Genomic DNA, 27488 nt, shown 5'->3' with positions numbered 1-27488 from the left:
TGTCGGAGCTGGACGTGGAGATGGCGGTGTGTGCCAGACTGTGTGTTACAGGTCACGGCTGGCAGTGAAGGAAGGCTCAAAGCCGATGAGAAGGGTGACATCAGGTGTGCGTTCATAATGGGATTTCCTTGGGGAGGGGGAGGGGGGCGTTAGCAAATACTGAAAGGAACTATGTGAGAAGCACTTCAGAGGAGGAGTTGGTAAGATTTGGTAACTGGTTGCATCTAGGGGATGATGAGAAAAGGGGAAGGGAGATGATTTCAAGTCTGTGCCTGGAGAAACGTGCCTTTCTTCTGAGCAGAGGAGCTGGCTTTGGGGGCGAGAGGACCAGTTCCATGTGTGATGACATTGAGTGATGTCTAGACTACCAGGGAGGCTTCCAGGAACATAGGATGGAAATGTTGGTGTGGGGGAGCAAATATCTAGAGAGGACATTAGATCCTGGAGCCCTGATTGTGGTTATCTTGAGGGAAAGCCAGGAGAGAGGAGAGGGGAGGGAAGAAGTTGGCTTTGAAGAGAGAACGCCCACAGCTCCAGGCTGGAAGAAGTGGGTGGAGCTGGCGAAGGGAAGTAAGGCAGAAGTAACATATCTCTCACCTTTCCAGAAAGATCTGTGTGGGTCTTGGAAGCCAGAGGAGGAAGATTTTAGGTGAAGCAGGTAGTCTGTCAACACACAGGGGAAGATTGTTAGAGCAGGATCGGAGGCTGGAAGCCAGATGGCCGGCACAGACCTGGGATGATGGGACCGTGATGAAATCCTGGAAGTCAGATGGAGGCGCACAAGTTGAGATAGCAGCGAGATCAGGCAGGGATGGGAAGAGGTGCTCAAGCAGGAGGCTGGGCTGAAGGTGTTAGGGTGGCAACAGCTGCCATCTGGTGAGGCCGTGCCCCGCGCTCGGACTCCCAGCCAAGTTTTGCCAGATTCTTTGGTTTTTCTCAAGAGAAGCTGGAAATTCATATTTTAAGTGAAATGTTCCTGTTTTATATATTAGAAGCTAATTCAAATTTTTACAACGTTGCTAAGTCCAAAGGAACATCACTCTGGACTACATTCAGCCTGTCAGCTGCCGCAATACAACCTCTGCATTAGAGCGGGTCCTTCTGGCTGTTCAGTGACCTAAGACAGAATAGATGAGAGCAGCTGAGTGGTGGGGACAGCCCGGGTGACCAGGAGCTCAGGGAACCTCCGGCCAGAGGGGAGGGAAGTTTAGAAACTGCCAGGTGTGGTGCATGAAGAACTTTCAGGAGATGTGATCTGGCTTGATCCAGTTGAGTTGATTTCGTGGGGACCCACAGAAATCTAGGCTGTTGGGTTTTATCTGTTCTCCAAATGCATGCTGTCCGGCATCTCACACCATGGATCTCACCACCTCCTGTGCTCACCGTGAAGAGAAACAGCTTCTTTGGGGGTAAAGGGAAGTATGAAGGAGAGGAAAGGAGGAGGCCCTGGGGTCTCCATGACCTGCTACAGCTATATGACCGTGGCCAGCTCCCTTCACCTCAGTTTCCTTGTCTGGTCATTGAAGATAACAGTGCATCTTAGGTTTATTTTAAGAATTAAATGAGTAACACAAGCCAAGCACTTAAGACAGTGCCTGCAGCACTATACATTTGACGAACATTGCACATTTATTATTTTTCAGCAGAAGCGTTTGTGTGGTGAGAGTGTGGTGGTTGTAGTGCACTCCTGGGGGCCACTGCCAGGCTTATGTGGAGGGACTCTTCTCACACAAGCATGTGTGTTGCTATAGTGATCGTCATTTGGCTGGCGAGCTCCTCACTGAAGCAGAGAGCGTAGTGTAGCTGGGCAGAGCCCCCGATGAGTGCTGTTCTGAGCCATAATCCCCTGTCCTGTGAGGGTTACCGGAAAAGGCTGAGCTCAATGGCAGGGGTGTTGATTACGTGCGGGAAGGCGAAGGCTGGGTTTGTGTCCAGCCCCATGGGGGAGCCATGCTTGGGGAGTGCACACTCACCCTGTCTCTGGGGCTCGAGTCCTGAGAGGAGAACTGGGACTGTGGGCACGAACCACGGGACAAAACAGAGCTATCCTGTGGCTCTCCTAAAAATCCAGACTCGTGCAGGCAATCAGGACTGGAGGCTTTTGCTCAGTGCTGGATGGACCCACAGCTGTTTTCCTGCCATACTCTTGTTCTGTTGTTATGGTCACTAGGCTAGTGACCATTTACATTTAAATTAGTTTACATAAAACCCAAATTAAAATCCAGTTGCTCAAGTCACACTGGCCGCATAACAGGTGCTCCATAGTGACACAAGCTTCCTGGCTCTTGCACTGGACCAAGCGGATATGGAGCACAGCCATCGTGACAGCAGCTTCTCTGGGGCAGCGCTGCTCTGGGCTACTTGGTTTCGCTTTGCGCATCTCCACACCAGTCTGGAGATCTAGGGATAAAGCTACAGCTCGTCTGCTCCTGCCCCTCTGCCGCAGGCTGCCTCGTGTCCCTGTCCCCATTTGCTGTCTCCCAGCCTCGGAGGCCCTACTGACACTTCCCCGCAGCTGTCTAGTGGAGAGCTTCACCTGGCGCGCTGAGCTCTTGACTCGCTGCCCCCACAACACCTTCCTTCTGTCTGGGGGGAGAGTGGACTCCTGGATCCTGACTGCCCCAGGATCTAGTTCTGGCTTCATCACTTAGTGGCTCTAAAATGTTGGGCAGATCTCCTCATTGCACCATGTAGCTTCCTTAGGGTTTTTTTGAGATACAATGGATTCCTTTTTAAGTCAGTACTGTTTTTCTAATGCTCATTATTTGCAATAAGGAGTTTTCCCTGTGACCTGCTGATCACACTACAAACCACAGTTGGTCTTTCAGGTTACCTCCATCCTTGAGGAAATTTGGCCCAGGAACACGTTTGTCATTTCTGGACCAGAGAAAAGAAAGCTTCCCTCTGTGTTGATAAGGACTTGCCCTGTTTCTCCCGATAAGACAGTCCTCAGAGCTGTGCCTGGGGAGACCATGGAGCTGGCTAGGGTAGTTTGGGGTGGAGTATGACTGAAGGAAGCAAAGCAGTGAAGAGGGACCCCCGACTGAGGGAGGAGGACCCCTGCTACTGAGGTGCCACGGTGTTGTGACCACCTGTCTTTCCCTCTGTAGGACCTCAGCATCCCTGAGTCCAGTACTGTGAAGGGGATGATGGCTGGACCCATGGCCACGTTTAAATGGCAGCCGAACGTGAGCGAGGTAATGACCCCTCCCTTGGGCCATGACAAGCCCAGCCTCAGGACTGGTTTCCCAGCCTGACCGTGATGTGCTTTTCCCAACGCTTTGTACTTGCCAGTGAATACAGAAGTGTGTGAGTCCACCCTGGCACAGGCTTGTGTCAAGTTTGATTTAACTAACTCCAGACCGTTTGGCATACCCACTTAACCATCAGGTATATAATCACATATCCATGTTACAGGTTTTTGCTTTTGGGAGTGGTGTTGATTTTTACAAAAGTGGGATCATTCTGCAGTTTTTCTCCACTTGGTACTTTATAGACACACTTTGATCATGTACACAGCTGTGATGTTTGGTTACCTGCACACTGCCTTATCCTTGGAGTGGGTGTGCCCGCTGTTCCCCTGCTGCTGGGCCTGCTTATGAAAAGCCCTTGAAAGTCCTGCAGTCATTGCCTCCTCCTCTCTGTTAATATTAACCCTCGGTGAGCATTTGGCACCAGGTACAAGTGGGCCAAAATCCTAAGACTGGAGGAGCCTGAGAATTTGGCTTGGTCTGCTGGGTCATCTGAAGTGACTGGTGAATGCTGGATATAAAAATCACTGGTACACTTTTTAATTATTTTTCCACAGTGTTTGGGAGTAATTTATACACCAGCCTGGCAGAAACATCCATTCTTTTCCACTGAAGCCAGTTTTCCTCCAGTTGAAATGGGCATTGTTTATAAAAGGCTTAGAACCAGAGTGGGAAAAGAGCTTCCAGGCAGTTGTAAACTCAGCTCCCAAAGATGTGTCAGCCAGAGGAGACTGGTTATCAGTAGAGGAAGGTGACCTCTGGTGGAAGATAACTTGTTTTATTAAATCATTTTCTGATTTCAGCCTGTTAAAGATGCAGACCCTCATTTCCATCACTTCCTGCTCAGCCAAACTGAGAAGGTAGGTTTGTTTCTTGAGGTTCTTGATTCACCGTTAGGAGCTGGCCTGAGGGGAGAGTGCTGCTTCGTTGGAGCCACACCCTAGTCTGCTGCCTGTACTGCTGTCCAGAGCAGCAACTAGTTAAATTTAAATCACATACAGGACCACTCGTGAATCAGGCATTGTTAAGATTTAAAAGGAACCCAAAGCTTTTAAAACTTAGTGGCTGTGTGCTTGAGACATTTGTGGTTACCCTCAGAGTCTAAGACAGAAAGCCAGCCTCAGGAGCTGGCATCCACCCACGGATGGCCAGAGCTGCTGGATGAAGATAGTCTTCCTTGAGCCTGGGGGTTGGGGCAGTCTCCCCAGGTCTCTCCAGGGCTGCCAGGTAGGCTGAGCCCTGATAGGGTCTGCTGATGGTGTGTGACCTTGGAGTTGACACATCAGGATTCCAAGGCCAGGTACACTGACCACGCCCATAATTCTGGACGTATAAACCCCTGATTTTCAGCATCATCACCAGCAAAAAGCACCTTGTAGAGCCACATGAGAGCTGAGTGGAGTAATGCGAATTAAGTTTTCACGTGTTGAAGTTCAGCAAAGTTGTACACCAAATAAGTTTTGATCTTAACTTTCTGTTTTGGGTCTTGCCTCAGTAGAGAAATAGTAACTAAGACGAGTTAAATGTTCAGTTTAATAAGTGATTTTTTTTTTCACTCCCTCTTTATTAGCCAGCTGTCTGTTACCAGGCAATCACAAAGAAGTTGAAAATATGTGAAGAGGTAAGTAGGTTCCACGCCTCCTGACTTTTATTCTCACCGGGGCCTGGCATAGGCAGGCCAGCCTGACAGCCTGTGTTTCCTCCCCCAGGAGACGGGGTCCACCTCCATCCAGGCCGCAGACAGCACAGCGGTGAATGGCAGTGTCACACCCACAGACAAAAAGTAGGGCCTTCGGGGGAAGGGCTTCCTTGGGCTCTGGTTCTGTGGAGCTGGGGGTGACCTCAAGGCGGCTTACTAAGGGTTGTGTGCCAGCCGTTGCTGGGACTAAGTGGAAAGAGAAAGGGAAAATTGTAATTCTTAACTATTTGCCTGGGAGTAACTTGACTTGCGGGAGACAGAAATTGCCCTGTGAATGTACTGTGGATTTGCTCAGTAGTGAGTCTCCTAAGCAGGGAACACTTGGGTCAGTGGTTCTCAGACCTTCCTGTGCCTCAGAACCACCTGGAAGACCCTTCGTAAAACACCGATTGCTGGGCTGCACCCCTAGAGTTTCTGGATCAGTCGGTCTCAGGTGGACCAGTTCCCAGATAAGTGGCTGCTCATCAGGAGGCCACACTTGAAGAACTCCTGACCTTGGCCCTGGTGGGGGCAGGTGGGAGCAAGAGATGAAGGCAGCCCATTGTCCTGCCTTCCCCAGTCCTCCCAGTGTACCTGCCGGCTGCCCTCCACCCCACCCAGACAAGTGGGGCACTTCGACTGCGGTCCCCAGGCCTTAGCGGGCATCCACTCTCGCCTTTGCCTCTATTCTGACAGCCCCTTGTGCTTCCCAGTCGTGATGATGAGGAGGGCTCTTAAGGAAGGAGCATTCTCCTGAAGAATGTCTGAATCTCCCATCTGAGTCTTCTGTGCGGTTCTTTCTCAGACTAAAAACACTTTTTTTGTGCTGTTGAAGTCACTTGTTCAACCAGATACATTTGGTGAACTTCCACTGTGGTGTGAAGGAGCTGGAGGCATGTGCTAATTAAAGGAGGAATGGGTGTCACCCATTAAATCAATGAGGAATGTGTTGGCTTTTTTTTTAAGAAGTCCAACTCCAGGCCAAGGACAGAGTCCAGTGTTTTCTGCCATCACTCAAATCCTTTTTTATTATGAGTGTAAATCCAGCTACTGAGCAGATTAGCTGCATCGTACCCAGTCCACCTGGTCCACATTTTCCTTGCCTCAAGAACATCATGAGCAACTGTCAGTTGCCGTGTAGAAATGCATAAACTTTATCCCCAGGTCTTCTGGGTGTCCTGGAACACTGAACAAAGGAAAGAGAATTAGTCTGTCATGATTTAGAATCCTAAAGAAAACTGGTTGCCACCCAGATAGCTGTGAATAACAGATTATACCTTTGGTGAGGAGGGTGGTAGGTTCCATTTTCAGCATTTGATTCAGGTGACTTAGAGCAGGCTAGACAGAGAACATGAGAGTGTTGTATTCCCGCAAGGATAGGGGAACCTTTGAGCCAGTTGACAGAGGTGGCTGCAGATATGGCTCCCAGGAGACTGAAAATACTGAAGGATAACACCGGTCAGAGTGGAGAAGCTGCAGACAACATTAGAGCTGAGAGAGAGACAAGCTGGAAATGAGATCATGAGGTAGTAAATGAAGAAAGAGGCGAAAAAAAAGAAAAAGAGGCGTTGTTTAGCCATGTCTCGTGCAAGGAGAGATAAAGAATTGTAGGAACCAAGAAGAGACATTTGAGCAAGATAAAATCATCCATTGAACCATGTGGCAGTTACAAACCCCAAGTTCTGGGGCTGCAGGAAGGAGCGAGCGAGCTGTAGCAAGTGCAGGTAAGCAGCACGTACTGACCACCTGAGTTTTAGTCACAGAAGGAGCATGATGGGCCTGCAGTTACCAGGTGTGGGGGGAGCAGAGGAGGATGGGCCCAGATGGAGCAATATCAGGGAAAGAGAGGTTCAGGAGAAGACTCCACGCACCGGGAAAGACAGACTCCACAGAGCCGGCGAGGCTTTGAAGAAGCGTGGCGAAGCCCATCCCTGCTGACTGCATGAAGAGGGCAGAGGTGGTGCAGAGCGTGAAGCCAGGAAGGGGAGGTGAGCACCAGGACCTGGGCTTGTGCAGGCGAGGACGGTGGGGGCTCCGCACGTGTGGTGCCTGTACGTGTCGTGGATCCCAGGGTGCTCGAAGTTGGCACCTCAAGGCCTTGCACCTGAGGTGGCTGGCGAGGAACTGTTGCATGCGCTGAAGATAAATGTCTGCTTTCTCACTGCAGTGGAGTTGTAAGCTCAGCCCCTCCATCAAAGCAACAAGGAAATGGTTGGGAAGATTTGCTGTAACCTGTATGAGTCATACTTCTTGCAGTGGCAGTTGAGGGTTTAGAAATGCCTGTGTAAACTTATAAACACTTTTGAACAGGGGCGGAGTGAGAAAAGTGCGCTGTGCCAGCACTCCCGCTGGCTCTGCGGTTATGGTATCAGCACACTGCTCTGCAGTGTGCGTGATGGACTGAGGTGAGGTTCCCCAGGTTTAAGAGGAACAGAGCAAGGGTAGTATTCAGAATCCCACCCTGTCCTCCCCTCCCACCCCATCCCCCACTCTGAACTGACCAGTCTCTCTTTTCTAGGATAGGATTTTTGGGCCTTGGCCTCATGGGAAGTGGCATCGTCTCCAACTTGCTAAAAATGGGTCACACGGTGACTGTTTGGAACCGGACTGCAGAGAAAGTAAGCGTTCATGGTGGTGCTTCTTGGGTGGGTGGGATGGGACCTGGGGCCTTGGAGTTGGGGTAACCGAGGACAGGAGTCTCCTTGCTGTCTCTGCTCCACGTTCTGTGTGCCATGGAGTAGAAGTCAAGCTTCTAGTCCAGGCAGGGGAGGATGTAGGTAAGCCAGCACAGGATGCGATCATAAAAACTAAATATTGAAAATACCCAGGGGTATAAAATGAAATAGAAATTTACCCGTCTCTGCCATTACCTGAAATAGGTAATAGAAGGTAATAGGGGAAAAAGCCTGTCAGGTTTTTCCGTGTGTGTGTGTGATGAATTCATTGATACGGAGAGTGTGCATCAACAGATCTGCTTCATCTGAGTCAATGGCCAGGCTCTGTTGCCTTTGGATTCTGTTAACAGCCCTGTGCCACAGAACATTCTGCGGTGAAGGAGCAGTGCTGTGTCTGCACTGGCCTCTGTGAGAGCCACTGACCACATGTGGCTCTGAAATACTTGGATTCATGGCTCAAGGACTGAAGAATCGAATTTTAAGATTATTTCACTTAAGATTAAGCAGTGATAGTGGCTACCATGTTGGACAGGACAGGTTCAGAAATTCTTAATCTAAGGTGGTCCGTGGCTTCACGGGGCCTGTGCATGCCCTGAAATGGAATTCCAAGTCTTGTGTAATGGAGAAAGGTCATGGCTCCCCTCAAGTTCTCATCCAGGAAAAGGTGAAGAACCATAATCTAAGTACCAGAAAAATAATGCACTGTGCTTGCCAGGGAGAGAGACCAAGAAGGAACCAGCCTCTTGAGGAACAAGGTGTGGCTGCGCGTGTGTCTGTGAAGTGATGGGCGAGCGTCCCATGTGTGCAGCACGGGGAGAGCAGGAGTGCGGGGAGGCGGTAGAGCTGATGGGTTTGGAGTAACAAAAACGTTCCAGGCAAGGGAAGCAGTTCACTTGGTTGAAACAGCCCCCTTTCAAGAATAACAAGGAGCTCGTTGGAGAGGAGATGGAGCCTGGGAGAAAGGGCCCTGAAGGCTGTTCTAAGAGATGTGGGCCTCAAGTGCTGGGTGTGAGGTAGCCATTGCAGGACCTAGGTCAGGAGCGAAATCCCAGAGACCCTGTTGGCAGATATTTTGTGATTCACGGCCAGGGCAACCAGGAAATCTAGACACACATAGTTGAAGAACATTGGGAAGCTCCAAGTGTATGTTCCCATTTGATAGAAGTGCCTCTGGTCAACCTGTTTCCTTGATTGGAAAGCCTATTATAAACATGGCTATGCCTTTCAGATTAATTTATGAGAAGGCAGTACAGCAAAGCAGTTACGAATGTGGGTTTGTAATCAGTTGTTACCCTCTTTCTTCAAAAGAAAAAAACCAGAAGGAAACAAAATTTAATATAGATGTTTTTAGAAGTCTTAAAGAGTTACCAAAGAAAAAGATGAATAGGTTTTGGTACTACTTCCCACAACAACAAAAAAGAAAATTTGAGAACAAGATTTTGTATTTTTAAAATTTTCCCACTACCTAGCAGTTTCTGTGTTTTCCCCTAGTGTGTGTGTGTGTGTGTTGAGGTACAGTTGATTTACAGAAGTGCATTAGTTCCAGGTAGGGGTGTGTGTGTGTGTGTGTGTGTGTGTGTGTGTGTGTGTGTGTGTGTGTTGAGGTACAGTTGATTTACAAAAGTGCATTAGTTCCAGGTAGAGGTGTGTGTGCGCGTATGTGTGTGTGTGTGTGAGGTACAGTTGATTTACAGAAGTGCAGGAATTCCAGGGGGGGGTGTGTGTGTGTGTGTGTTGAAGTACGGTTGATTTACAAAAGTGCATGAGTTCCAGCTCAGTGAGTCAGGATTTGTACAAGTTATGCGGCAGGTGTACAGCTCAGTGAGTCAGGATTTGTACAAGTTATGCGGCATTGAAAGCTATTATGAAATAATGACTGTTTTTCTGTGCTGCAATATATATCCTCGTAGTTTATTTATTTTATACGTAGCAGCTTGTACTATCCCCTCCTGTCTTGCCTCTCCCTGATTCCCTTTTGTCACTGGTAACCACTAGTTTGTTCTATGTCTGTTTCTTTTTTGTTATATTCATTTGTTTTACTTTTTAAGTTCCATATATAAATGCTAGAGAAGGAAATGGCAACCCACTCCAGTATTCTTGCCTGGAGAATTCTATGGACCAAGGAGCCTGGTGGGCTATAGTCCATGGGTCTCAAAGAGTTGGCCACGACTGAACGGGTAACACACACACACACACACAAGTGCAGGTGTAGAGTATTTGTCTGTCTCTGTCTGACTTATTTCACTAAGCACAATAGTATTCTCTAGGTCCATCCACAGTGTTGCACATGGCAGAACTCCTTTTTTTAATGGCTTAATAGTATTCCTGTATTCCATAGTATGAATGTGTGTTCATCCGTTCATCTCTTGATGGGCACTTGGGTTGCTTCCATATTTTGGCTTTCGTAGTGCTGCTTTGAACATGTGGGGTACGTGCAAATTAATGTTTTTATTCAGATATAAAACCAGGAGTGGAATTTCTTATTAAACAAATAGTTTAATAATGATATAAAGATTTTTAAATAGGTCACAAGGAGACAATCAACAAAGGTATTAGATATTTTGTACTTATAAATAATCAAAATGTATCACACAAAGAAGTTGCTATTTTTGGCTTGTTAAATCAAGTAGGACAAAAAGTTAATGTATTTATGGATACTGTGCTGTTTTTAAATAATGTATTCCATGCTACTGATATGATAAAACCATTTTCAGAGCCTGTTTTTTACCCTCAGTTCAGTTCAGTTGCTCAGTCGTGTCCAACTCTTTGCAACCCTGTGGACTGCAGCACACCAGGCCTCCCTGTCCATCACCAACTCCCAGAGTTGGCTCAAGCTCATGTCCATTGAGTCGGTGATGCCACCCAACCATCTCATCCTCTCTGTCATACCCTTCTCCTCCTGCCTTCAGTCTTTCCCAGCATCAGGGTCTTTTCCAATGATTCTTTTCTTCACATCAGGTGGTCAAAGTATTGGAGCTTCAGCTTCAGCATCAGTCCTTCCAAAGAATATTCAGGACTGATTTCCTTTAGGATGGCCTGGTTTGATCTTGCAGTCCAAGGGACTCTCAAGAGGCTTCTCCAACACCACAGCTCAAAAGCATCAATTCTTCGGGGCTCAGCTTTCTTTATAGTCCAACTCTTAACATCCATACATGACTACTGGAAAAATCATAGCTTTGACTAGACAAACCTTTGTCAGCAAAGTAATGTCTCTGCTTTTTAATATGCTGTCTAGGTTGGTCATAGCTTTTCTTTCAAGGAGCAAGTGTCTTAATTTCATGGCTGCAGTCACCATCTGCAGTGATTTTGGAGCCCAAGAAAATAAAGTTTGTCACTGTTTCCATTGTTTCCCCATCCATTTGCGATGAAGTGATGGGACCGGATGCCATGATCTTAGTTTTTTGAATGTTGAATTTCAAGCCAGCTTTTTCACTCTCCTGTTTCATTTTCATCAAGAGGCTCTTCAGTTCCTCTTCGCTTTCTGCCATAAGGGTGGTGTCATTTGCATATCTGAGATTATTGATATTTCTCCGGGCAATCTTGATTCCAGATTGTGCTTCATCCTGCCTGGCATTTTGCATGATGTACTCTGCATAGAAGTTAAATAAGCTAGTTAACAATATACCACCTTGATGTACTCCTTTCACAATTTGGAACCAGTCTGTTGTTCCATGTCCGGTTCTAACTGTTGCTTTTTGACCTGCAAGAAGAAGTTTTACCTTTCTTGTTGTTTTAGTCATTAAGTCATGCCCCCACTCTTTTGCAAAACTGTGGACTAGAGCCCACTAGGCTCTTCCATCCATGGATTTTTCCAGGCAAGAGTTCTGGAGTGGGTTGCCACTTCCTTCTCCAGGGGATCTTCCAGACCCAGGGATCGAACCTGCATCTCTTGCATTGGCAGGTGGATTCTTTAGCACTGAACCACCTGGGAAGTCCCTTACATGTATTTGTTGGGGTCATTTATAATTAGGCCAGGAGAGCCATTAGGTAAATTCAGATATGTCTCTCAGTGGGGCAAATTAGATACAAAATCATAGGTCCAAATTATTCTAAATACTTCTTTTAATACCCATAAAACAAGGAAATAGACCAAAATGTTAATGATATATTTTGTTATGCGATATTTCAGGTGATTTTAACTTTTTAAAAAAGAAGAGTTAGTGCTTTTTGCCCTCCCACCCAGAAGTAATTCAGTAGGAAGTGGCAGCCTGTTGGCCCCAGCCCTGCTTCCCCGGCTCACACAACACTGGGCGGATTTTGCCACAGCCGAGACAGCCACAGAGAGCTGTGGACAAGTATTGTTCACGTGCTGTTCTTGGATCAGGAAGCCTCCAGCAGACACTTGTTTTGTGCTTCCTGTGGAGCAGAATGTGGAACATGCATCCTTGGCACCACATTTGCAGAGACACAGACTATCCTTAAGGGGCTCCCGTCCACTTCCCCTCGAGCAGTCAGACTGCCTGCCTTGGGAGGCCACGCAGGAGCACTGGGCGCTGCGTCTCTGGCCTGGCTAGTCTGTGTTTTGTGCACTGCCTGCAGCTCACATTAGGATCTGTGACTTTTGCAGTGTGATTTGTTCATCCAGGAGGGGGCCCGCCTAGGAAGAACCCCCGCTGAAGTCGTTTCAACTTGTGACATCACCTTTGCCTGTGTGTCGGACCCAAAGGCAGCCAAGGACGTAAGGATCCCTCCCTCCCCTCAGCGTCTCAGGTTGTGGCCAGGAACGCTGGCCAGCCTCCTCCCCTTGTCCCCTGCACACCGAGTGAGTGTCTGCATGTGGGGGGTTGGGTGTCCTATTTGGGGGCCATCTCCCATTGTGAAGGGTGTTTGCATAGACTGAACACAAGACTTCCTTTAATTCAGAACAAAGAATGAAACTGACTGGGGTCCCTGAGGTCTGTGCTGAAATGGTTCCTGACAAGCTCATGTGTTCCTGGTGAGCTGGAAGCTTTGGGGCTGAGTGTGCCTTTGGTCCATGTGCCAAGTTCCTATATTTAGCTATCACTGTATTTGTATGCTTTAAAAGTTCAAGTGCAGTCATTATCTTGTTGGACTCGTGACTAAACTAATCCAGGTAAATCCAAAGAAGCCAAAAAATAAATACTGACCTTTCATCTTTTCAGTGGGAGGCTTTTAATAAAAAGAAATACACATATATTCCTTTTGAAGGTAAATGGGAACATAACAAATTCTTCTCTTTCCCTTGCTTATTTACATACTCTTCCCTTTTGAGCTTTAATAATTAGCTTCTGTTTGGGAAATGAGCCCCAAAAAAATCAGCAGGACATTGACCTTAGGTCTGAGGGTCTCCTGGGTGTCCGGCTGGGAGCCTGGGCTATTGCTTCTCCCTTGTGTCCCCACAGCTGGTGCTGGGCCCAAGTGGCGTGCTTCAGGGGATCCGCCCCGGGAAGTGCTACGTGGACATGTCAACAGTGGATGCTGACACAGTCACCGAGCTGGCCCAGGTAGCAGCCTCGTTCAGGCTGGCCCTCCAGCGTCCTTTCAGTTGGAGCCCAAGAGCCAGGCTCACCGCACCCTAGTGTGGGCCACATGGTTACTGCAGAGCCACAGCAGAGACTGGGACTCTAGCCTGTTTTCACTCTCTGCCTTCAAGTCTACAGCTAATCTGCCTGGCTGAGAGAGGAGAAGTGCTGCTTAGCTGGGAGAGGCGTCAGGTCCCGTGGCCGCCAGCCTCTCGGTTGGAAGCAGTCCAAGCTGCCAGCAGGGTCTTTGTGGTTTAAATAGCTTTCTGCAGTTGATACTAGCAGAATAGTCCCCCACCCTGAGCCTCTGGGCCAAGGTGAGGAGGTGGTGACTTGTGGCCCATGTGTGTTCAGAGGGTGGCTGAAATCAAAGAAGGGCAGTGTCTGTCCTAGAAAGTGTGGTCAGCCAAGCCATAGGTGTGGTTGTGTTGATGATATCTTTGTAATGGGAGCCTCTGAGGACCCCCAGCTCCTCGCTGTCTCCGGCATGGGATTCGGGCATCTGGTGGAGGACAGTCTGCTGGCCTTCCCCCAGCGTCAGCCCAGCACCTTGGTACATGGGTCTGCTCTGGAGCTCAGCATGGAGGGCCTAGTGCTCCAGCCCCTGTGTGCTCCTTGCTTCCTGCCCAAGACCCTTGTGAGAGGCACAGCCTCCAGAAGCTGTGACTTTCCTTTCCAGGTGATTGTGTCCAGGGGGGGCCGCTTTCTGGAAGCCCCGGTCTCAGGGAATCAGCAGCTGTCTAATGATGGGATGTTGGTGATCTTAGCGGCCGGAGACAGGGGCTTATATGAGGACTGCAGCAGCTGCTTCCAGGCAATGGGGAAGACCTCCTTCTTTCTAGGTAACACGCCTGCCCACCTGTCGGGCCACTGCAGGCCTGGAGGCTGGGTGGGCCACATCCCCTCTAGAGCACCCTGAGGACAGCGTCAGTCCCGCACGGCCTCTCTGCCTGGGGCCCCCGTGGGAAGGTTTCTTTGACTTGCACAGTCAGTGCCTGCAAGGAGGAAGAGCCAGAAGGGTCAGAGCCAGTTCTGTCAGGGGCAGGTGAATGGGGCCTCCCCTGGGTGTAGAGGTGGGTCCGAGCAGGGTTGAGGGTGGGCAGAAAGTCCCTCCCCGTGGGATTCCTGGGATGTGACCGCAGTTCTTTGCCGTGGGCAGGTGAGGTTGGCAATGCAGCTAAGATGATGCTGATTGTGAACATGGTCCAGGGGAGCTTCATGGCCACCATTGCAGAGGGGCTCACCCTGGCCCAAGTGACAGGCCAGTCCCAGCAGACACTCTTGGACATCCTCAATCAGGGACAGTTGGCCAGCATCTTCCTGGACCAGAAGTGCCAAAGTAAGTTGCCTTTGATCACTCTTGTTGCGTTTTAGTTTTGGTTCTAGCTGGGGAGCTGGGTCAGGCAGCCATCACAGAACAGTCTCTGCTTTGGGAGCTCCTTCTGTGTGAATGACACATCCTGTCCAGTCAGTCTGGCCCCCAATCAAAGTGAAGTGAAAGTCGCTCAGTCGTGTCTGACTCTTTGCGACCTCATGGACTATACAGTCTATGGAATTCTCCAGGCCAGAATACTGGGGTGAGTAGCTTTTCCTTTCTCCAGGGGATCTTCCCAACCCAGGGATGAAACCCAGGTCTCCCTCATTGCAGGTGAATTGTTTACCAGTTGAGCCACAAGGGAAGCCCAAGAATACTGGAGTGGGTAGCCTATCCTTTCTCCAGTGGATCTTCCTGACCCAGGAATTGAACTGGGGTCTCCTGCATTGCAGGCAGATTCTTTACCAGCTGAGCTCTGAGGGAAGCTCTGTAGGATTTGGGGGTGCAGGCTGGGAACTTGTCTCTTGGGTGTCTGAGGAGGAGGAAATGCTGGTGCTCCATATACTTTCTTATTAAGGATCCTTTTAATTCTTCCGGTGAATGCCTTTCCCTCCTCAGATATCCTGCAAGGAAACTTTAAGCCCGATTTCTACCTGAAATACATTCAGAAGGATCTCCGTTTAGCCATTGCGCTAGGTGATGCCGTCAACCATCCGACCCCCATGGCAGCTGCAGCCAATGAGGTAACTGCAGGAGACTGTGGGTGGGGCCTGCAAACTTCACTTGTTTCCCTTGCATTGCCCCCTCTGCCAACTTTGCCTTGGCTTGGCTGTGTCTGACCTCTCCAGGGGGAGTCTTAGATTGTTGATTTTAGGCTTTCCTTTTCTAAAGTTGTATGTCTCCTCCAATCCATGCTGACTTCGCTAGGAATTCTTTGACCTGGGGATTACTTAAAAGTGTGTCAAATATGAGTAAAAACCCTAAAGGGTTTCCTAGATATTGAATCGTTATTGAGTTCTAATGTATCTTTGTGGTCAAAAAATATATTCCATGTGGCCTTTAGCTCTTTGCATCGATTCAGACTTGTTTTGTGGCCCAACAGATGGTCTGTCTTGGTAGGTGTGCCATATTCACTTAAGAAGACTTTGTGTTCTGCAGTTAGGTACTATGTTCTGCATATATCGGTTAGGCCGAGATAGTTGGTAGTGTTTTTTCAGATCATCATTACTGACCTTTTTCTCCAGTTCTTTTAATTGCCAAGAAAGGGATGCTAAAATCTCCAACTATCATTGTGGGATTATCTGTTTCTCCTTTAATTTTGTCCATTTCGCTTAATATCTTTGGAAGTTTTTGTTATTGGGCTCTTAGCCATTTATGATTGTACTGTCTTCCTGATGAATTTTCCGTTTTGTTATTAGGAAGTGTCCATCTTGATCTTTGTCTTGACGTCTGTTGTCAGACTTTCATGTGGCCACTATAGCTTTCTCAGGTTTACAGTTTCCGTGTGTTATATCTTTTATTTCAATCTGATAGAAGTATAATCTTTCAGAAAAACAGCTGAGCAGTAGTTATCTTTGAATTGCAGTAAGAACCACATTTTGTGAAGCACATACATATATAAATCATGTAGTTCATTGTAGAAGCTTTTCTCTTCCAAGTGCTATAAGCTGTATGCATTATTATCCAAGTTAAATAGAGGTCCCTAGTGGCTTTTCCTGTAGAGGCAAAGAAATATCGATACACAGTACTGGGGAGTTCCCTGAGGGTCCAGTGGTTAGGACTCTGTGCTCCCACTGGTGGGGGCCTCGGTTTGATCCCTGGTTGGGGGACTAAGGTCCCACAAGCTGAGCAGTACAGCCAAAAATCAGTAAAAAATACACAGTACTGTTCTCTTTAAACCTGCCTTTTCATAGCTGATCACCTTCTGTCCTTGACCTCTATGTCTCTCTCTTCCTTGTCTGTCTGAACATCTCAGAGCACTCATTTCAATCTTCAGGCTGCAGTACCATTTCTGGCTCCTCCTGTCTCACCTCAGGTTCTCTCTCGGCAGTGAAGCTCCTGGCTGCTGTGCAGCTTTTCGGTGATGAGTCCGTCTGTAACTGGTTGCTTCTGAAGGGTTCTGTAGTGTCTGTGTTGGGAGCACTGCTCTCTGAGGTGATTTCCGCTTGCCCCTCCCTGACTCCAGGGTTCGTGGACTTGGAGACAGACATTTTGGTTCATTTCTCAGTGGAGCATGGTGGTTCCTGGTTGTGAGTTTAGGTTCTCTGTTCTTTGGAGTTCAGGATCTTAAGGCTAAGTTGTCCATTAACATTTAGACTTTGTCTTGAAGTCTGTTGGTGTGTGGTTGAATTTGGAGCTACTGTTTTATCATTTGATTGCCATTTGCCCCCCTGGCTTTTGTCTGTCGCTTTCTCCTTTCTTTTGGAACATCTGAATTGTTTTTTAGGATCCCATTTTTTATCTGTTGGCTTTTTTTTTTTCTATTGGCTTTCTTTATCAAGTGCATCATCTTTATTTTGTCTTTTCTCTCGGGATTACTATATGCATCTTAACTTCACATCCTAGATTGGCCCTCTACGTAAAATGTGTTTCCATTTACCACTTCCTCCCTCTCATCCTTGGAAGCATTTTTCCCGGCCTGGGCACCACTGACACTTGCTGTGGGAGCTGTCCAGTGCATTGCAGCATCCCGGTCCTCTACCCCCTGGATGTGATTGCACCACCTCGGTTGATAGGAGATGTCTCCAGACACTACCAAATGTCGCTCCAGGTGGGGAGCAAAAGGACCCGAGACTGAGAACCCTTGCTTTAGTGTACAAATGTCCTATGTGTTATGTTTGCTTTTATTTTAAGCCCGCCGTTGTTGGAGTGTCTCGCTTTAGTAGTCATATGAATTCTAAAGATATTCAGAGAAAAGATAAGTTTCTGTTTCTCTACCATTTCCAGTTCTTTCCTTTCCTTTCTGAAGAGTTGAATTTCTCTCTGGTATTGTTTTTCGTGCAGCTGGAAGAACTTGCTTTAGCATTTCCTGAACGCAGGTCTGCTGGCAACAATTAGTTCTCTTTTATCTGAAAAAGGTCTTTATTTAGCCTTTGTTCTGAGTTTATAGCTATACCCGAGCTGTAATGGACATCAATCATGATGGCTCCAACCGAACTATGTTTAAAAATAGAAAAAAAATACACCTGTGTCCAGCTGCATTTTTTCAACATGACTGGACATTGTCCTGCCCTTATTGAGCGATGGCTTTTTTAAGTTCTCTCACACTCTTTCATATTCACCTGGTACCTTTGGGGTGGCTGTTAATTGCCAAGGACCATTCTAGGCTCTGGGGACACAGTGCAGCCCTTTCTCTTCCTTGTAGAGGTTACATTCTAATGGAAGGAGGCACAAGGTGAGCACATGAATGTTTCAACAAGGAAGAATTGCAGAAGGTTAGAATTGTGAACAGAATGGAACAGAGTAAAGGGATGGAGGTGGCCGGGTAAAGTGGCACAGCTGGTGCTTCAGATGGATGGCAGGGAAGGCCCTGGAGCTGATGGGGCAGGACAGAGGCAGCAGCCCAGAGAGAACGGGGCAGGCCTCGGAGCGTCTTCAGATGGAAGGGATGTGATTGTAACTTACTAACCAGTGTTGAGCCCTGCCTCCGAGCACTGTCCATCCCTCAGTCCATTTAACCTTCACAGTAACCCTGTTACCCTCCCCATGAAATCAAGAAGCAATGCTGGAGGCACAGAGAAACTGAGGTACTTAGTCCGGGGTCAGGCCAGATGTGGGAGATCCAGGAGTCACACCCAGGCAGCCTGGGCTCCAGAACCTACCCACCTAACCACACCTAGAAGCCCTCTAGGAAGCAGGTCTGTCTGTAAGTCAGCTCTGTGGCCAGACTAAGCTTGTGTTGTTTTTTTTTTCCAGGTGTACAAAAGAGCCAAGGCACTGGACCAGTCTGACAATGACATGTCTGCCGTGTACCGAGCCTATATACACTAAGTCCTTGACCCCACCCCACCCCCATCTTCCCTCTGAACCCCTCTTCCTCACACGGAGTTGGGGTCCTGGGACTAACTCTGGACCAGTCCACCTGTCTCCATCTCCTTTTATACAGACTTTGAGACTTGCCATGAGCACAGCACACAGCATCGCTCCTCCCCTGGAGGTCCTGGAGAGAGGAGGGGTGTCAGCAGGAGTGGCCTGTGGGAAGGCTCTTGAGCTGGGCACTGGCCATGGACTCAGTGGCTGTGTGTTCTCACACACACACACCCCCTACACACACACACCACACACTGGCTCTTGCCCCAGGATAGAAGCTGTCCAGAAACTGCTGCCTGGCTTTTTTGTTTTCCTTTCTTCCGAGCTGTCTTATCTCAGACCCTTACAGTTGAGGAACTTGAGTCAGCAGTGAGAACTGGAAGCTTTCCCACTGCTTCCCTCAGAGCGAAGAGGCTGTGGTTCTGTCCACTGTCCCCCACTGGATTCCACACGGAGAGAGGCTCTAGGCTACGATGAGCCAGCAAGACTCTTAAGCAGAGGGTCGCATGGCCCCTCCAACCTCAGGTGACCCGCTGATGAGGATTGTCATGTTTAAGCTACCAGTGTGCAACCAACTCTCCATAAATGCCTTTGTGAGCTGAGAAGAGATGGACACAGTCAAGCAAAGACAGGGCTCTGGCTTTCCAGGGAAAGCGACACACAGCCCAACCTAGGCAGACCTCCTGGAAGCCCACTCTCCTCAGTGCTTCTGCGTACCTGTCGCAGAAGTCTCTGTCACTGTGGAGCCTGAGGGGCTGATGTGACTTCCTCACCAGGCTGCTGTAGTATTGGATTTGCATTCCAGCCCTTGGGAAGGGGTCCTGAGGGCACCCACTGAGGAGTGAATGGGGGAAGAGGGTTCCTTCCTGTTTCCGTTATGCCGTAGACCTTCCACCTGGTTCTGGAGAGCCGCTGTGACCCAGGTCCCCTCACAGCAGTCCCCCTTCTCCAGCCCGTCTCTGCGCAAGTCCTCTGTGCCCGCACCTCTCCATCCGCCTCCCCGCCCCCCCTTTCCTCCGTGGAGACAGTATTTCATTCTGTCCGTTCCTCCTTTGGCCCATACCCAGCCTGACCAATGACGACCATTTCTTAGGCTCAGCTCTTGAAACAGGAATGAGTGTCTTCACTTAAGCCAGCAGCTTGGTCTTCGGTGCTTTCAGGGCCCTGGGGTCTGTCAGGAGAGAAGAGGAGATCTAGGCTTGACGTTACCAGAGCTCACTGACCCTCAGTGACCCTCAGAGGTGCATCTAAGCATTTCTCCTTGGATAGGGGACCACAGGGGCTTGGAACGTGGCATGAGAACAAGGAGAAGTCCCCTAAAGGATGTCAGTGTTCTGTCCCCCTGCTTGGGTTGGATTCTCCGAAGTCAGGCTGTGCGGAAGGTCGGCGTTTGCAGTGAACACAGTGATAAACACAGTTAGAGGTGGCCACGCTGCTGTGTGCCCCTCCCCCTCGCAGCTGTGGCCCTTTTCCACTGATCGGAACCCAGGATGGGGGATCTCAGAAAACATGGGGGGAGGGCGGGGGAGATGCCTGTGGTTTTTGACACAGTTGTTAATTTCACTGGGATTTTGAATTCTTTTCTGTCTGAACACAAAGCCTGTCCTAGTCCTAGGGGGACACTGGGGGGTGGGGGTGAGGGGAAGATGCTGTAATGAAACTGGTTAGTCAATGTTGTCTTAATATTGTTGACAATTCTGTAAAGTTCCTTTTTATGAATATTTCTGTTTAAGCTATTTCACCTTTGTTTTTAAATCCTTCCCTCTTATGGAGAAAATGTGACACTTGTGAAAAAGCTTGTAAGAAAGCCCCTCCTCCACCCTCCCCCCTTTTTTTTCCTTTAAACCTTTAAATGACAAATCTTCTAGGTAATTAAGGTTGTGAATTTTTATTTTTGCTTTGTTTTTAATGAACATTTGTCTTTCAGAATAGGATTGTGTGATAATGTTTAAATGGCAAAAACATGATTTTGTGCAATTAACAAAAAGCTACTGCAAGCAAAATAAAAACGTTTCTTGGTAACACAACTGACTTTGGTGGGGTGGTCTGCGCCCGGACACCAAGCACCACGCGGGAGGCAGGGGTTTTCCCTCCGGGATCAACGGAGCTAGGAGATGAGACCGGGCGGGAACAGGCTGCCCCGGCGGCCAGTCGCCGGGTGCGGCGAGAGCTAGCCATACCGCCGGCCAATCGCCGAGCGCGCGCAGTACAGGCGTCTTATCAGAGCCGACGAGGGGCGGGATGAGCGAGCGCCGCGCCCCGGCGGGTGAACCGCTGCGGTTGCTGCAGCTCGAGCGCTCAGCACCGGAGCCTGGCGCGGGCGGTGTCCTGGGCGAGCCGGCGGGGGCAGGTCCGCGGCGCTCGCTGCGTTGCGAGCTGGGGGCGTGGCGGGCGCCCGCGCAGCCAATCGGCAGCGAGGGTGGGCCCGGACGCCGCCGGCTGACCGCGGACCCGCGACGGTCGCTGGGCAGCGAGCGGCGACGATGGCGACCGTGATGGCAGCGACGGCGGCGGAGCGGGCGGTGCTGGTGAGGCGCACGGGCCGGGCCGGGCCGGGCGGGAGGCGGCCGCGGGCCGGGGCGGCTGACAGCGGGCCTGTCCCCGCAGGAGGAGGAGTTTCGCTGGCTGTTACACGACGAGGTGCACGCCGTGCTGAGGCAACTGCAGGACATCCTCAAGGTAACCTCGAGGACCTGTGCGGGCGCCCACCCTCCCTACCCTCCCCCAGCGCGGCTTCCTCCTCGGCCTCCCGCGGCTGCTGCGTACCCGACGCGCCGTGTTCAGACCAGGCCCTGCCCTCAGGCCCTGGACTCAGTCCTAGGACATGAAAAGCGTCTAACCCGGGGCGCCAGCAGATAATTACCCAGTTCCGCAAGCCGTCCTGCCAGTGCTGCGGGCCTGGATTGAGCCCCGGGGTCCGGGAAGCTACCCTTTGAAATTGACATTTAACTTCCTATCTGAAGGACCCAGCATTTTGACCTCAGCCAAGTCCTCGATCTCTCGGGGCCTCCCCTTTGCAAAAAGGAGATAGCAGTACCGCCCTCAGGGCTGTTGTGAAGATTAAAAAAAACAACCAATGGAAATACAAAAAAAATGTCCAGGCGTTGCCTGATAAGGCCGGAATTACCGGTTGCCATGACTACTGTCGTCCCAGACTTTGCTCCCCACTTCCAAGCTCGTCAACAAAACGGGGAGGGTGTCTCTGGGTCCTCTATCCTGTATGGGACACGTGGTAGGCCCCCAGGGAATGTGGAAGGAGCGGGTATGGGTTCAGGTAGGACCTGAAACTGGCCGTGGGGGTGGGGCCCTGGGAGCGGGGCTTATGGAGAAGGGGCTCGGCTGGAGTCGGTGAACTTTATTTACCCCACTCCCCTTTGCCCCCTAGGAAGCCTCGCTCCGCTTCACTCTGCCAGGCTCAGGCACCGAGGGGCCCACGAAGCAGGAGAACTTCGTCTTGGGCAGCTGTGGGTGAGCCTGGGCTGGGTGGAAACTGGGGTGGGGTTGGGGGGCGGACTTCTGGAAGGAGGGACCCTTGGGGATACCCTCCAGGACTGGTGGCGTGGCCACGGCCCTGCCCTGCAGACTGATTCCAACTCCAGCGTCCAGAGGGTGTGCAGTGGGACAGGCCACTGGGAGGCTGGGGTGGTGGGAGGGGGCAGCTGCAGGCGCTGCTCTGACCCCCACGTGTTGTAGCACAGACCAGGTGAAGGGCGTGCTGACGCTGCAGGGAGACGCACTGAGCCAGGCGGTGAGTCCCCCGGGCCCCTGGCCTCCTCCCATGCCGCCACAGCAGCCAGTGAGCAAGAGTTGGGGGGTGGGGGGCCTCCTGCTTTAGCTCAGCTCTGCCACCCGCTAGCTATGTGACTCTGGACAGGATCCTTGACCTCTCTGGGACTCAGTTTCCTTGTTTGAAAATGGCAACAACCCCCGTAACCTGCTTCCGAGATAGGTGTGTGACTCCATTGAGAGGTGCAGCAAGTGGAGGTGTCGGGGGGGGGGGGGCGGTGGGTGGTGCTTTGCACACGGCACTACCTATAGTCTGGCCCCGGGATTAGGCTGGCCCCAGACCAACATCTTAACTCTTTCTGCCCTTGATCCTGTAGCAGGTGCCAAGGCCTGGGGGAAGGTCCCCCTCCTCCTCGGGTGGGCATTCCGTCCCTTGGCACCTGCAAATGTCCTCCATCTGCCCACAACCACACACCTCCTCCCTTCCAGCAGAAGCCACCTTCCCCTTTCGTGGCTCTTTTCCCTTTCATTTCTTTGTGGTTCCTCTTGGGCCTGAGTTCCTGTTTCCTGTTCCCTGTTGGCCCCCACCCAGATGGCCATGTTCTTACCCCTCTCCCGCATGGAGTGGCTAGGGCCTGAACCACCACACACTTTGTTTCTGCCCCCGTCTCAAGGGCTCAGAGTGGCCGGCAGCAGGAGGGCATCCTTCTGCCTGGCTTAGCCCACCCTTGCCTGTCAGGATGTGAACCTGAAGATGCCCAGGAACAACCAGCTGCTGCACTTTGCCTTCCGGGAGGACAAGCAGTGGAAACTGCAGCAGGTAACTGGGCCCTTCCCCGGCTGGGGCCCAGGGCACAAGGGCAGGCAGGAACAGGCCCTTGCAGCTCTGAGGCCTCCAGGGCTGGCCTTGCAGCTGCAGCGGACTTAAAAAGATATTTCCTAACAGCGCAGCTGGGGTGGGCAGTGCCTGGTCTCCTAGCCTGTCCTGTAATTGGGCCTGGCTTCTGCCGCCTCCCTCTCCCCTCTCACTGGCTATCAGCTGTTTCTACTTCACGGTCTTTGCTTGGACTTGTCCCTCTGCCTGGAGTCCACTGCCTCAGCTTTTGCCACCACACAAGCTTCCGCTTAAGAGTTGCCTTCCCTCGCCGCCGCGCCCCCACCCCCCATCACCTTGTTTCCTTGTGAAAGCTGAACAGGCTATTATCCTGTGCCTTTCCTCCGTTACCCTCTGTCCTCCTTTGGAAAGTGAGCTGCAAGGGACCAGGGAGCGAGGCTACCTCACTGTACCAGCCAGGCCTGACAGGCGGCACCCACCCCACCCCCACTAGGAAGATAGGCCCTCGGGGTGGGGATCCCTAGGCTGTGCCCCCAGAGACCATGGGTGATCTGAGGCTGGCACCTTTCCCTGCCGAGGCCCAGCCCACTGACCGCTCAGTGGGCCCCGCTTTTAGATCCAAGATGCCAGGAACCACGTGAGCCAAGCTATTTACCTCCTCGCCAACCGCGATGAGAGCTACCAGTTCAGGACGGGAGCAGAGGTCCTCAAGGTGAGCCGCCTCAGGAGTGTGAGAGCCCGGTTCCCTGACCACCGATCGGGCACCTGGAGAGCTCTGCCCCCACCCTCAGGTGAAGCTGAGAGTCGACCCTTCTTTTCCTCTTGGTGTACGCCATGTCCTTCCAGCCAGTTGAATGGCTCACAACCCAGGCCCCAGAAACAGATGTAGGTTCTGATCCCAGAGCCTGCACTATGAGCCAGGCCACCTCAAATCCCTTACTCAGCCATTCTGTGCCTCAGTTCCCTCACCTGATAAAAGGTGGGGACAGGTGCTCGCTTCGGCAGCATATATACTAAAATTGGAACGTTACAGAGAAAATTAGCATGGCCTCTGCGCAAGGATGACATGCAAATTCATGAAGCATTCCATATTTTTAAAACCCACTGCAATGTTGTGAAGTAATTAGCCTCCAACTAATAAAAATAAATGAAAAAAATAAAAATAAATTTTAAAAGGGGGGGACAAGCTGTCATGCCTGCCATTGTGACAACACGGGTGACGTTACCTCTAGTAAGCACCCAGTAGACGGGAACTGCAGGTATTACTACCAGCAACAGAAAAGCTTCTGTAATTAACAAAGTGAATCCATATGGTGTGAAGGGACAAGATGAGCTCAGGTTCCCTGAGTTCAGGCTTTAGCCCTGCCTCCAACTTGCTGTGTGTCCTCGGGTGGTTTGCATGCCATCTCTGGGCCTGATATGAAAACTCGAAACCAGATGGATCAAAGTCCATTTCAGAACTGTGAGTGTCCTTTGGGGTGTAATGTGCAACCCAGTAATTCTGCCTTTCCCGGGAGCCAGGTGACCCCAGCACCCACAGCAGCAGCTGGGTGAAGAGCTGGAAGCAGTGGGCACTGGGGCTCTGAGAGCTTTGCTCCCATGCAGAGGGAGGGGATGAGTCTCCAGAGGTTCCACCATTCCCCAGCCATGCGGCCTTGGACCTATGGAGCCTCAGTTTCCTTCCTCACCTGTGAAAACAGGGCTCCTGTCCACCTTAAGGCCTCAACTCAGCCATCCCAGTGCCTCCTCAAGGAAACCCTCCCTGACCCCTTACACCCAAGCTGAGTTAAGGTCCATCCTAAGCTCCTTCATTGACTGAACCCTCATCCTCAAAGCCCTTGGCCCCCTGGGACTGACTTCTGGGCTCCTCCACCCCAATTGGACCAGGACCGCGGATCCCAGATGGTAGAACCTTCTGGATGGGTGGTCAGCAGCACAGATGTCCTGCCCCCACCCCCAACTGGAGCCCGATCACCCACATCTTTAGCAAGTCCAGTGCTGCAGGGGTTCCGGGCCCAAGTCTGTGACCCCCAGGGAAGGAATTGGGAGCTCCCATAACTTGGTTCCTCCTGATGGGGCTGCCCCAGCAGCTGCTGTGACCAGCTCTCCTCCCCAGCTGATGGATGCCGTGATGCTGCAGCTGACCAGAGCCCGCAACCGGCTCACCACTCCCGCCACCCTCACTCTACCTGAGATTGCTGCCAGCGGCCTCACGGTCAGTGCCTCAGGCCCACACCTGCTCCAGGAGAGGTGGGAAGGACACAGGTGCCAGGGCGTCCTGCAAGCCCCAGATTGTTGACAGAGTTCTCTGTGCGGTTTTCTTGGATTGGGTCTTTGGCTTCCATTCTGAATCCCCAAAATATATCTCCCCCTTCCCCTCGGATCTGGGTCACTGGTTTCCAAGCCCAGTGGTGCAGGAAGCTACCTGGGGCACCTGGCAAGAATCAGAAGGCCCCAGTCCATGGGATGGGGACTGGGATTCCCCCACAGAGGTTGGAGGGGCGGGGGTAGGACGTGCCTGCTGGCCCTTATCCCCGCTGGATGCCCGGCCCTACCCTCACAGCGGATGTTCGCCCCCACCCTGCCTTCTGACCTCCTGGTCAACGTCTACATCAACCTCAACAAGCTCTGCCTCACCGTGTACCAGCTGCATGCCCTGCAGCCCAATTCCACCAAGGTGAGCCCCCGCACCCAGCCTGCCCTCGCCCACCCTGTGGTCCCAGGCCTGACCCCATCTGATGCTTTCTTGTCTAGAACTTCCGCCCAGCAGGAGGCGCCGTACTGCACAGCCCCGGGGCCATGTTGTAAGTATGCTACCTGAGAGGGGTCTCAGGAGCGCCCCCGCCCCTCCTAGGGTGGCCCTGGCCCTCTGGGCCGCCCTCAGGGCCGCTCTCGTCTCCCCCAGCGAGTGGGGCACGCAGCGCCTGGAGGTGAGCCACGTGCACAAGGTGGAGTCCGTGATCCCCTGGCTCAACGACGCCCTGGTCTTCTTCACCGTCTCCCTGCAGCTCTGCCAGCAGCTCAAGGATAAGGTGGGGACATAGGGGTCAGGGCCAGGCTGGACCTCACTCAGAGGAGGCCGGCCAATCCACGGGCCACTCAGCCCCTTCTTTTGGGGTGGGGGCGGGGATGCCAAGGGCTCCTGTGTGTCTCCAAAGCAGCCCCTGATCTTAAGATCTGTTACACTCTGCGCACACCAGTCGGGGGTGGGCCATGGTGTCACTCGGCAACACTGTCTTTTTCCGGCCGCTTGGCCCTTGGATGACAGAGGCTGCAGCAGGGCAGACCCCCTGGCCTCACCCCTCATCACGTCTTCCATCTCCCTCCTCCCCAGATCTCTGTGTTCTCCAGCTACTGGAGCTGCAGGCCTTTCTGAACAGAGCGCCCAAGAGCCTGTCCCCAGGGAGTGGAGCCCAGGGCGTCCTTTCTCCCTACACACCCTCCCAACCCCAGAGTGCCGTCCAGGGCCGGGCACTGCAGGCTATTTATTTCCCCCTTCACCCTACCCTGCCTGTCACTCCTGCACAGACGGGCTGGAACATTGGATCCGCTGGGAGGAGGGGACGCCGGTGGGCTTTTTGTTTTCGATGGGGGAGGTGAGGAGGCACACAGTGGCCTCCAGGCCACATCCTGGCCTCCCGACAGGGCAGGAGCCTTTAGACTTGGGCTGGAGCCAGGCTCTCCCTCCCCCTTCACCTCCTGCCTGGCCCCACCCCCAGGAGGGCGAGGGGCGGCCACACACCCCCTCCCGCTTGAACCTGAGGGCGGGGCAGAGAGGGAAGAAGGACAGAAGCCCCCCCACCATGACTGCATTCACTCAGCAACCCTGGTGGGGTGTCCAAGAAATAAAGATTGTCCAACTTTGTCTGGAGCCCTTCTCTCTGTCTGTCCGGGTGGGGACCTGGCCAAGGGCCCCTGATAGTTAGGAGCCAGGCTGAGTACCCAGTGACTTGGCCTCCCAGGTACTGAGGGGTTGAGTGGGCTGGTGAACGAACAGTGGCTGGGTGGCTACAGCATGTCACCTAAGGTCTCCTGGTAACAGCCATGCCAGCTCAAGTCTGAGGAACCCAGTAGGTGACTCAGTGAAGCCGTAAGGACCTGCACTGCCCACCCTGATGGGACGAGCTGTAGACTCAGGCTTTGGCTGAACGAGGTTTTGTTATTACTCTCCAGCAGAGCAAAGGCAGGGAGGCAGGGACTGTCCGCAATAAGGCTCCAGACGAAGTTATCAAATCCCTGGGGTAGGGGTGGATTCCTACAAGAGAGGCACAGGGGGGCCAGTGGCTTCACTCCTCGGCCCCCCGCCCAACCTACTGCAGCTCCTCGCTGCCCCAGTGCCTGCCCAGCCCTGGTGCTCAGAGCTCACCTTCTGGGACCCGGAGGAGCAGCTTTGTCAGCAGGGCAGGGAGCAGCCAGGAATACAGCCGCCACAGCCGGGAATACAGCCGCCACAGCCGGGAATACAACTGCCACAGCCAGGAATACAGCCGCCACAG

At 51.7% G+C, this 27488-nt stretch overlaps 2 protein-coding genes and 1 non-coding gene across 8 annotated transcripts in view; all 3 read left to right on the top strand.

The window, feature by feature from the left end:
• The window catches only part of GLYR1 (glyoxylate reductase 1 homolog), a 32935-nt gene extending 12477 nt beyond the window's left edge, over window positions 1-20458 (top strand). For 2 of the 6 annotated variants that reach the window (XM_065924280.1, XM_065924277.1), the window contains 11 exons: window positions 3111-3197; window positions 4055-4111; window positions 4822-4872; window positions 4961-5034; window positions 7448-7547; window positions 12190-12282; window positions 12968-13069; window positions 13767-13929; window positions 14247-14426; window positions 15021-15145; window positions 18318-20458. In XM_065924280.1, the coding sequence (XP_065780352.1) occupies window positions 3111-3197; window positions 4055-4111; window positions 4822-4872; window positions 4961-5034; window positions 7448-7547; window positions 12190-12282; window positions 12968-13069; window positions 13767-13929; window positions 14247-14426; window positions 15021-15145; window positions 18318-18392 (1107 nt within the window). In that variant the 3' untranslated portion in view covers window positions 18393-20458. Of the gene's footprint in view, window positions 1-3110; window positions 3198-4054; window positions 4112-4821; window positions 4873-4960; window positions 5035-7447; window positions 7548-12171; window positions 12285-12967; window positions 13070-13766; window positions 13930-14246; window positions 14427-15020; window positions 15146-18317 lie in introns of all 6 variants that reach the window. The other 4 variants (XM_065924279.1, XM_065924274.1, XM_065924278.1 and 1 more) reach the window with 3 other exon arrangements.
• Window positions 20459-20788: 330 nt separating this feature from the next.
• ROGDI (rogdi atypical leucine zipper) lies at window positions 20789-26857 on the top strand. The gene is made up of 11 exons (XM_065920280.1): window positions 20789-20959; window positions 21039-21110; window positions 21817-21899; window positions 22125-22179; window positions 22897-22977; window positions 23609-23704; window positions 25109-25207; window positions 25556-25669; window positions 25747-25796; window positions 25898-26024; window positions 26327-26857. Exons 1-11 carry the CDS (start codon window positions 20915-20917, stop codon window positions 26366-26368), a joined length of 864 nt encoding a protein of 287 aa, XP_065776352.1. The 5' UTR covers window positions 20789-20914; the 3' UTR covers window positions 26369-26857.
• Window positions 23982-24088, top strand: LOC136162061 (U6 spliceosomal RNA). The gene has a single exon (XR_010661912.1). It is a non-coding gene; the product is annotated as a U6 spliceosomal RNA (small nuclear RNA).
• Window positions 26858-27488: the final 631 nt, after the last annotated feature.

Source organism: Muntiacus reevesi, chromosome 2 (assembly GCF_963930625.1).
Source record: "Muntiacus reevesi chromosome 2, mMunRee1.1, whole genome shotgun sequence".
Lineage (NCBI taxonomy): Eukaryota > Metazoa > Chordata > Mammalia > Artiodactyla > Cervidae > Muntiacus > Muntiacus reevesi.
Note: the sequence above shows the minus strand (reverse complement) of the source record. Positions and strands in the feature narration are given on the sequence as shown.

Excerpts from the sequence above, each read along its gene's own strand:
- ROGDI (XM_065920280.1), top strand. The coding sequence starts at position 20,915 with ATGGCGACCGTGATGGCAGCGACGGCGGCGGAGCGGGCGGTGCTG. Across the intron at positions 20,960-21,038 it reads CGGCGGAGCGGGCGGTGCTG|GAGGAGGAGTTTCGCTGGCT; the intron begins GTGAGGCGCACG and ends CTGTCCCCGCAG. Across the intron at positions 25,797-25,897 it reads CACAGCCCCGGGGCCATGTT|CGAGTGGGGCACGCAGCGCC; the intron begins GTAAGTATGCTA and ends CGTCTCCCCCAG.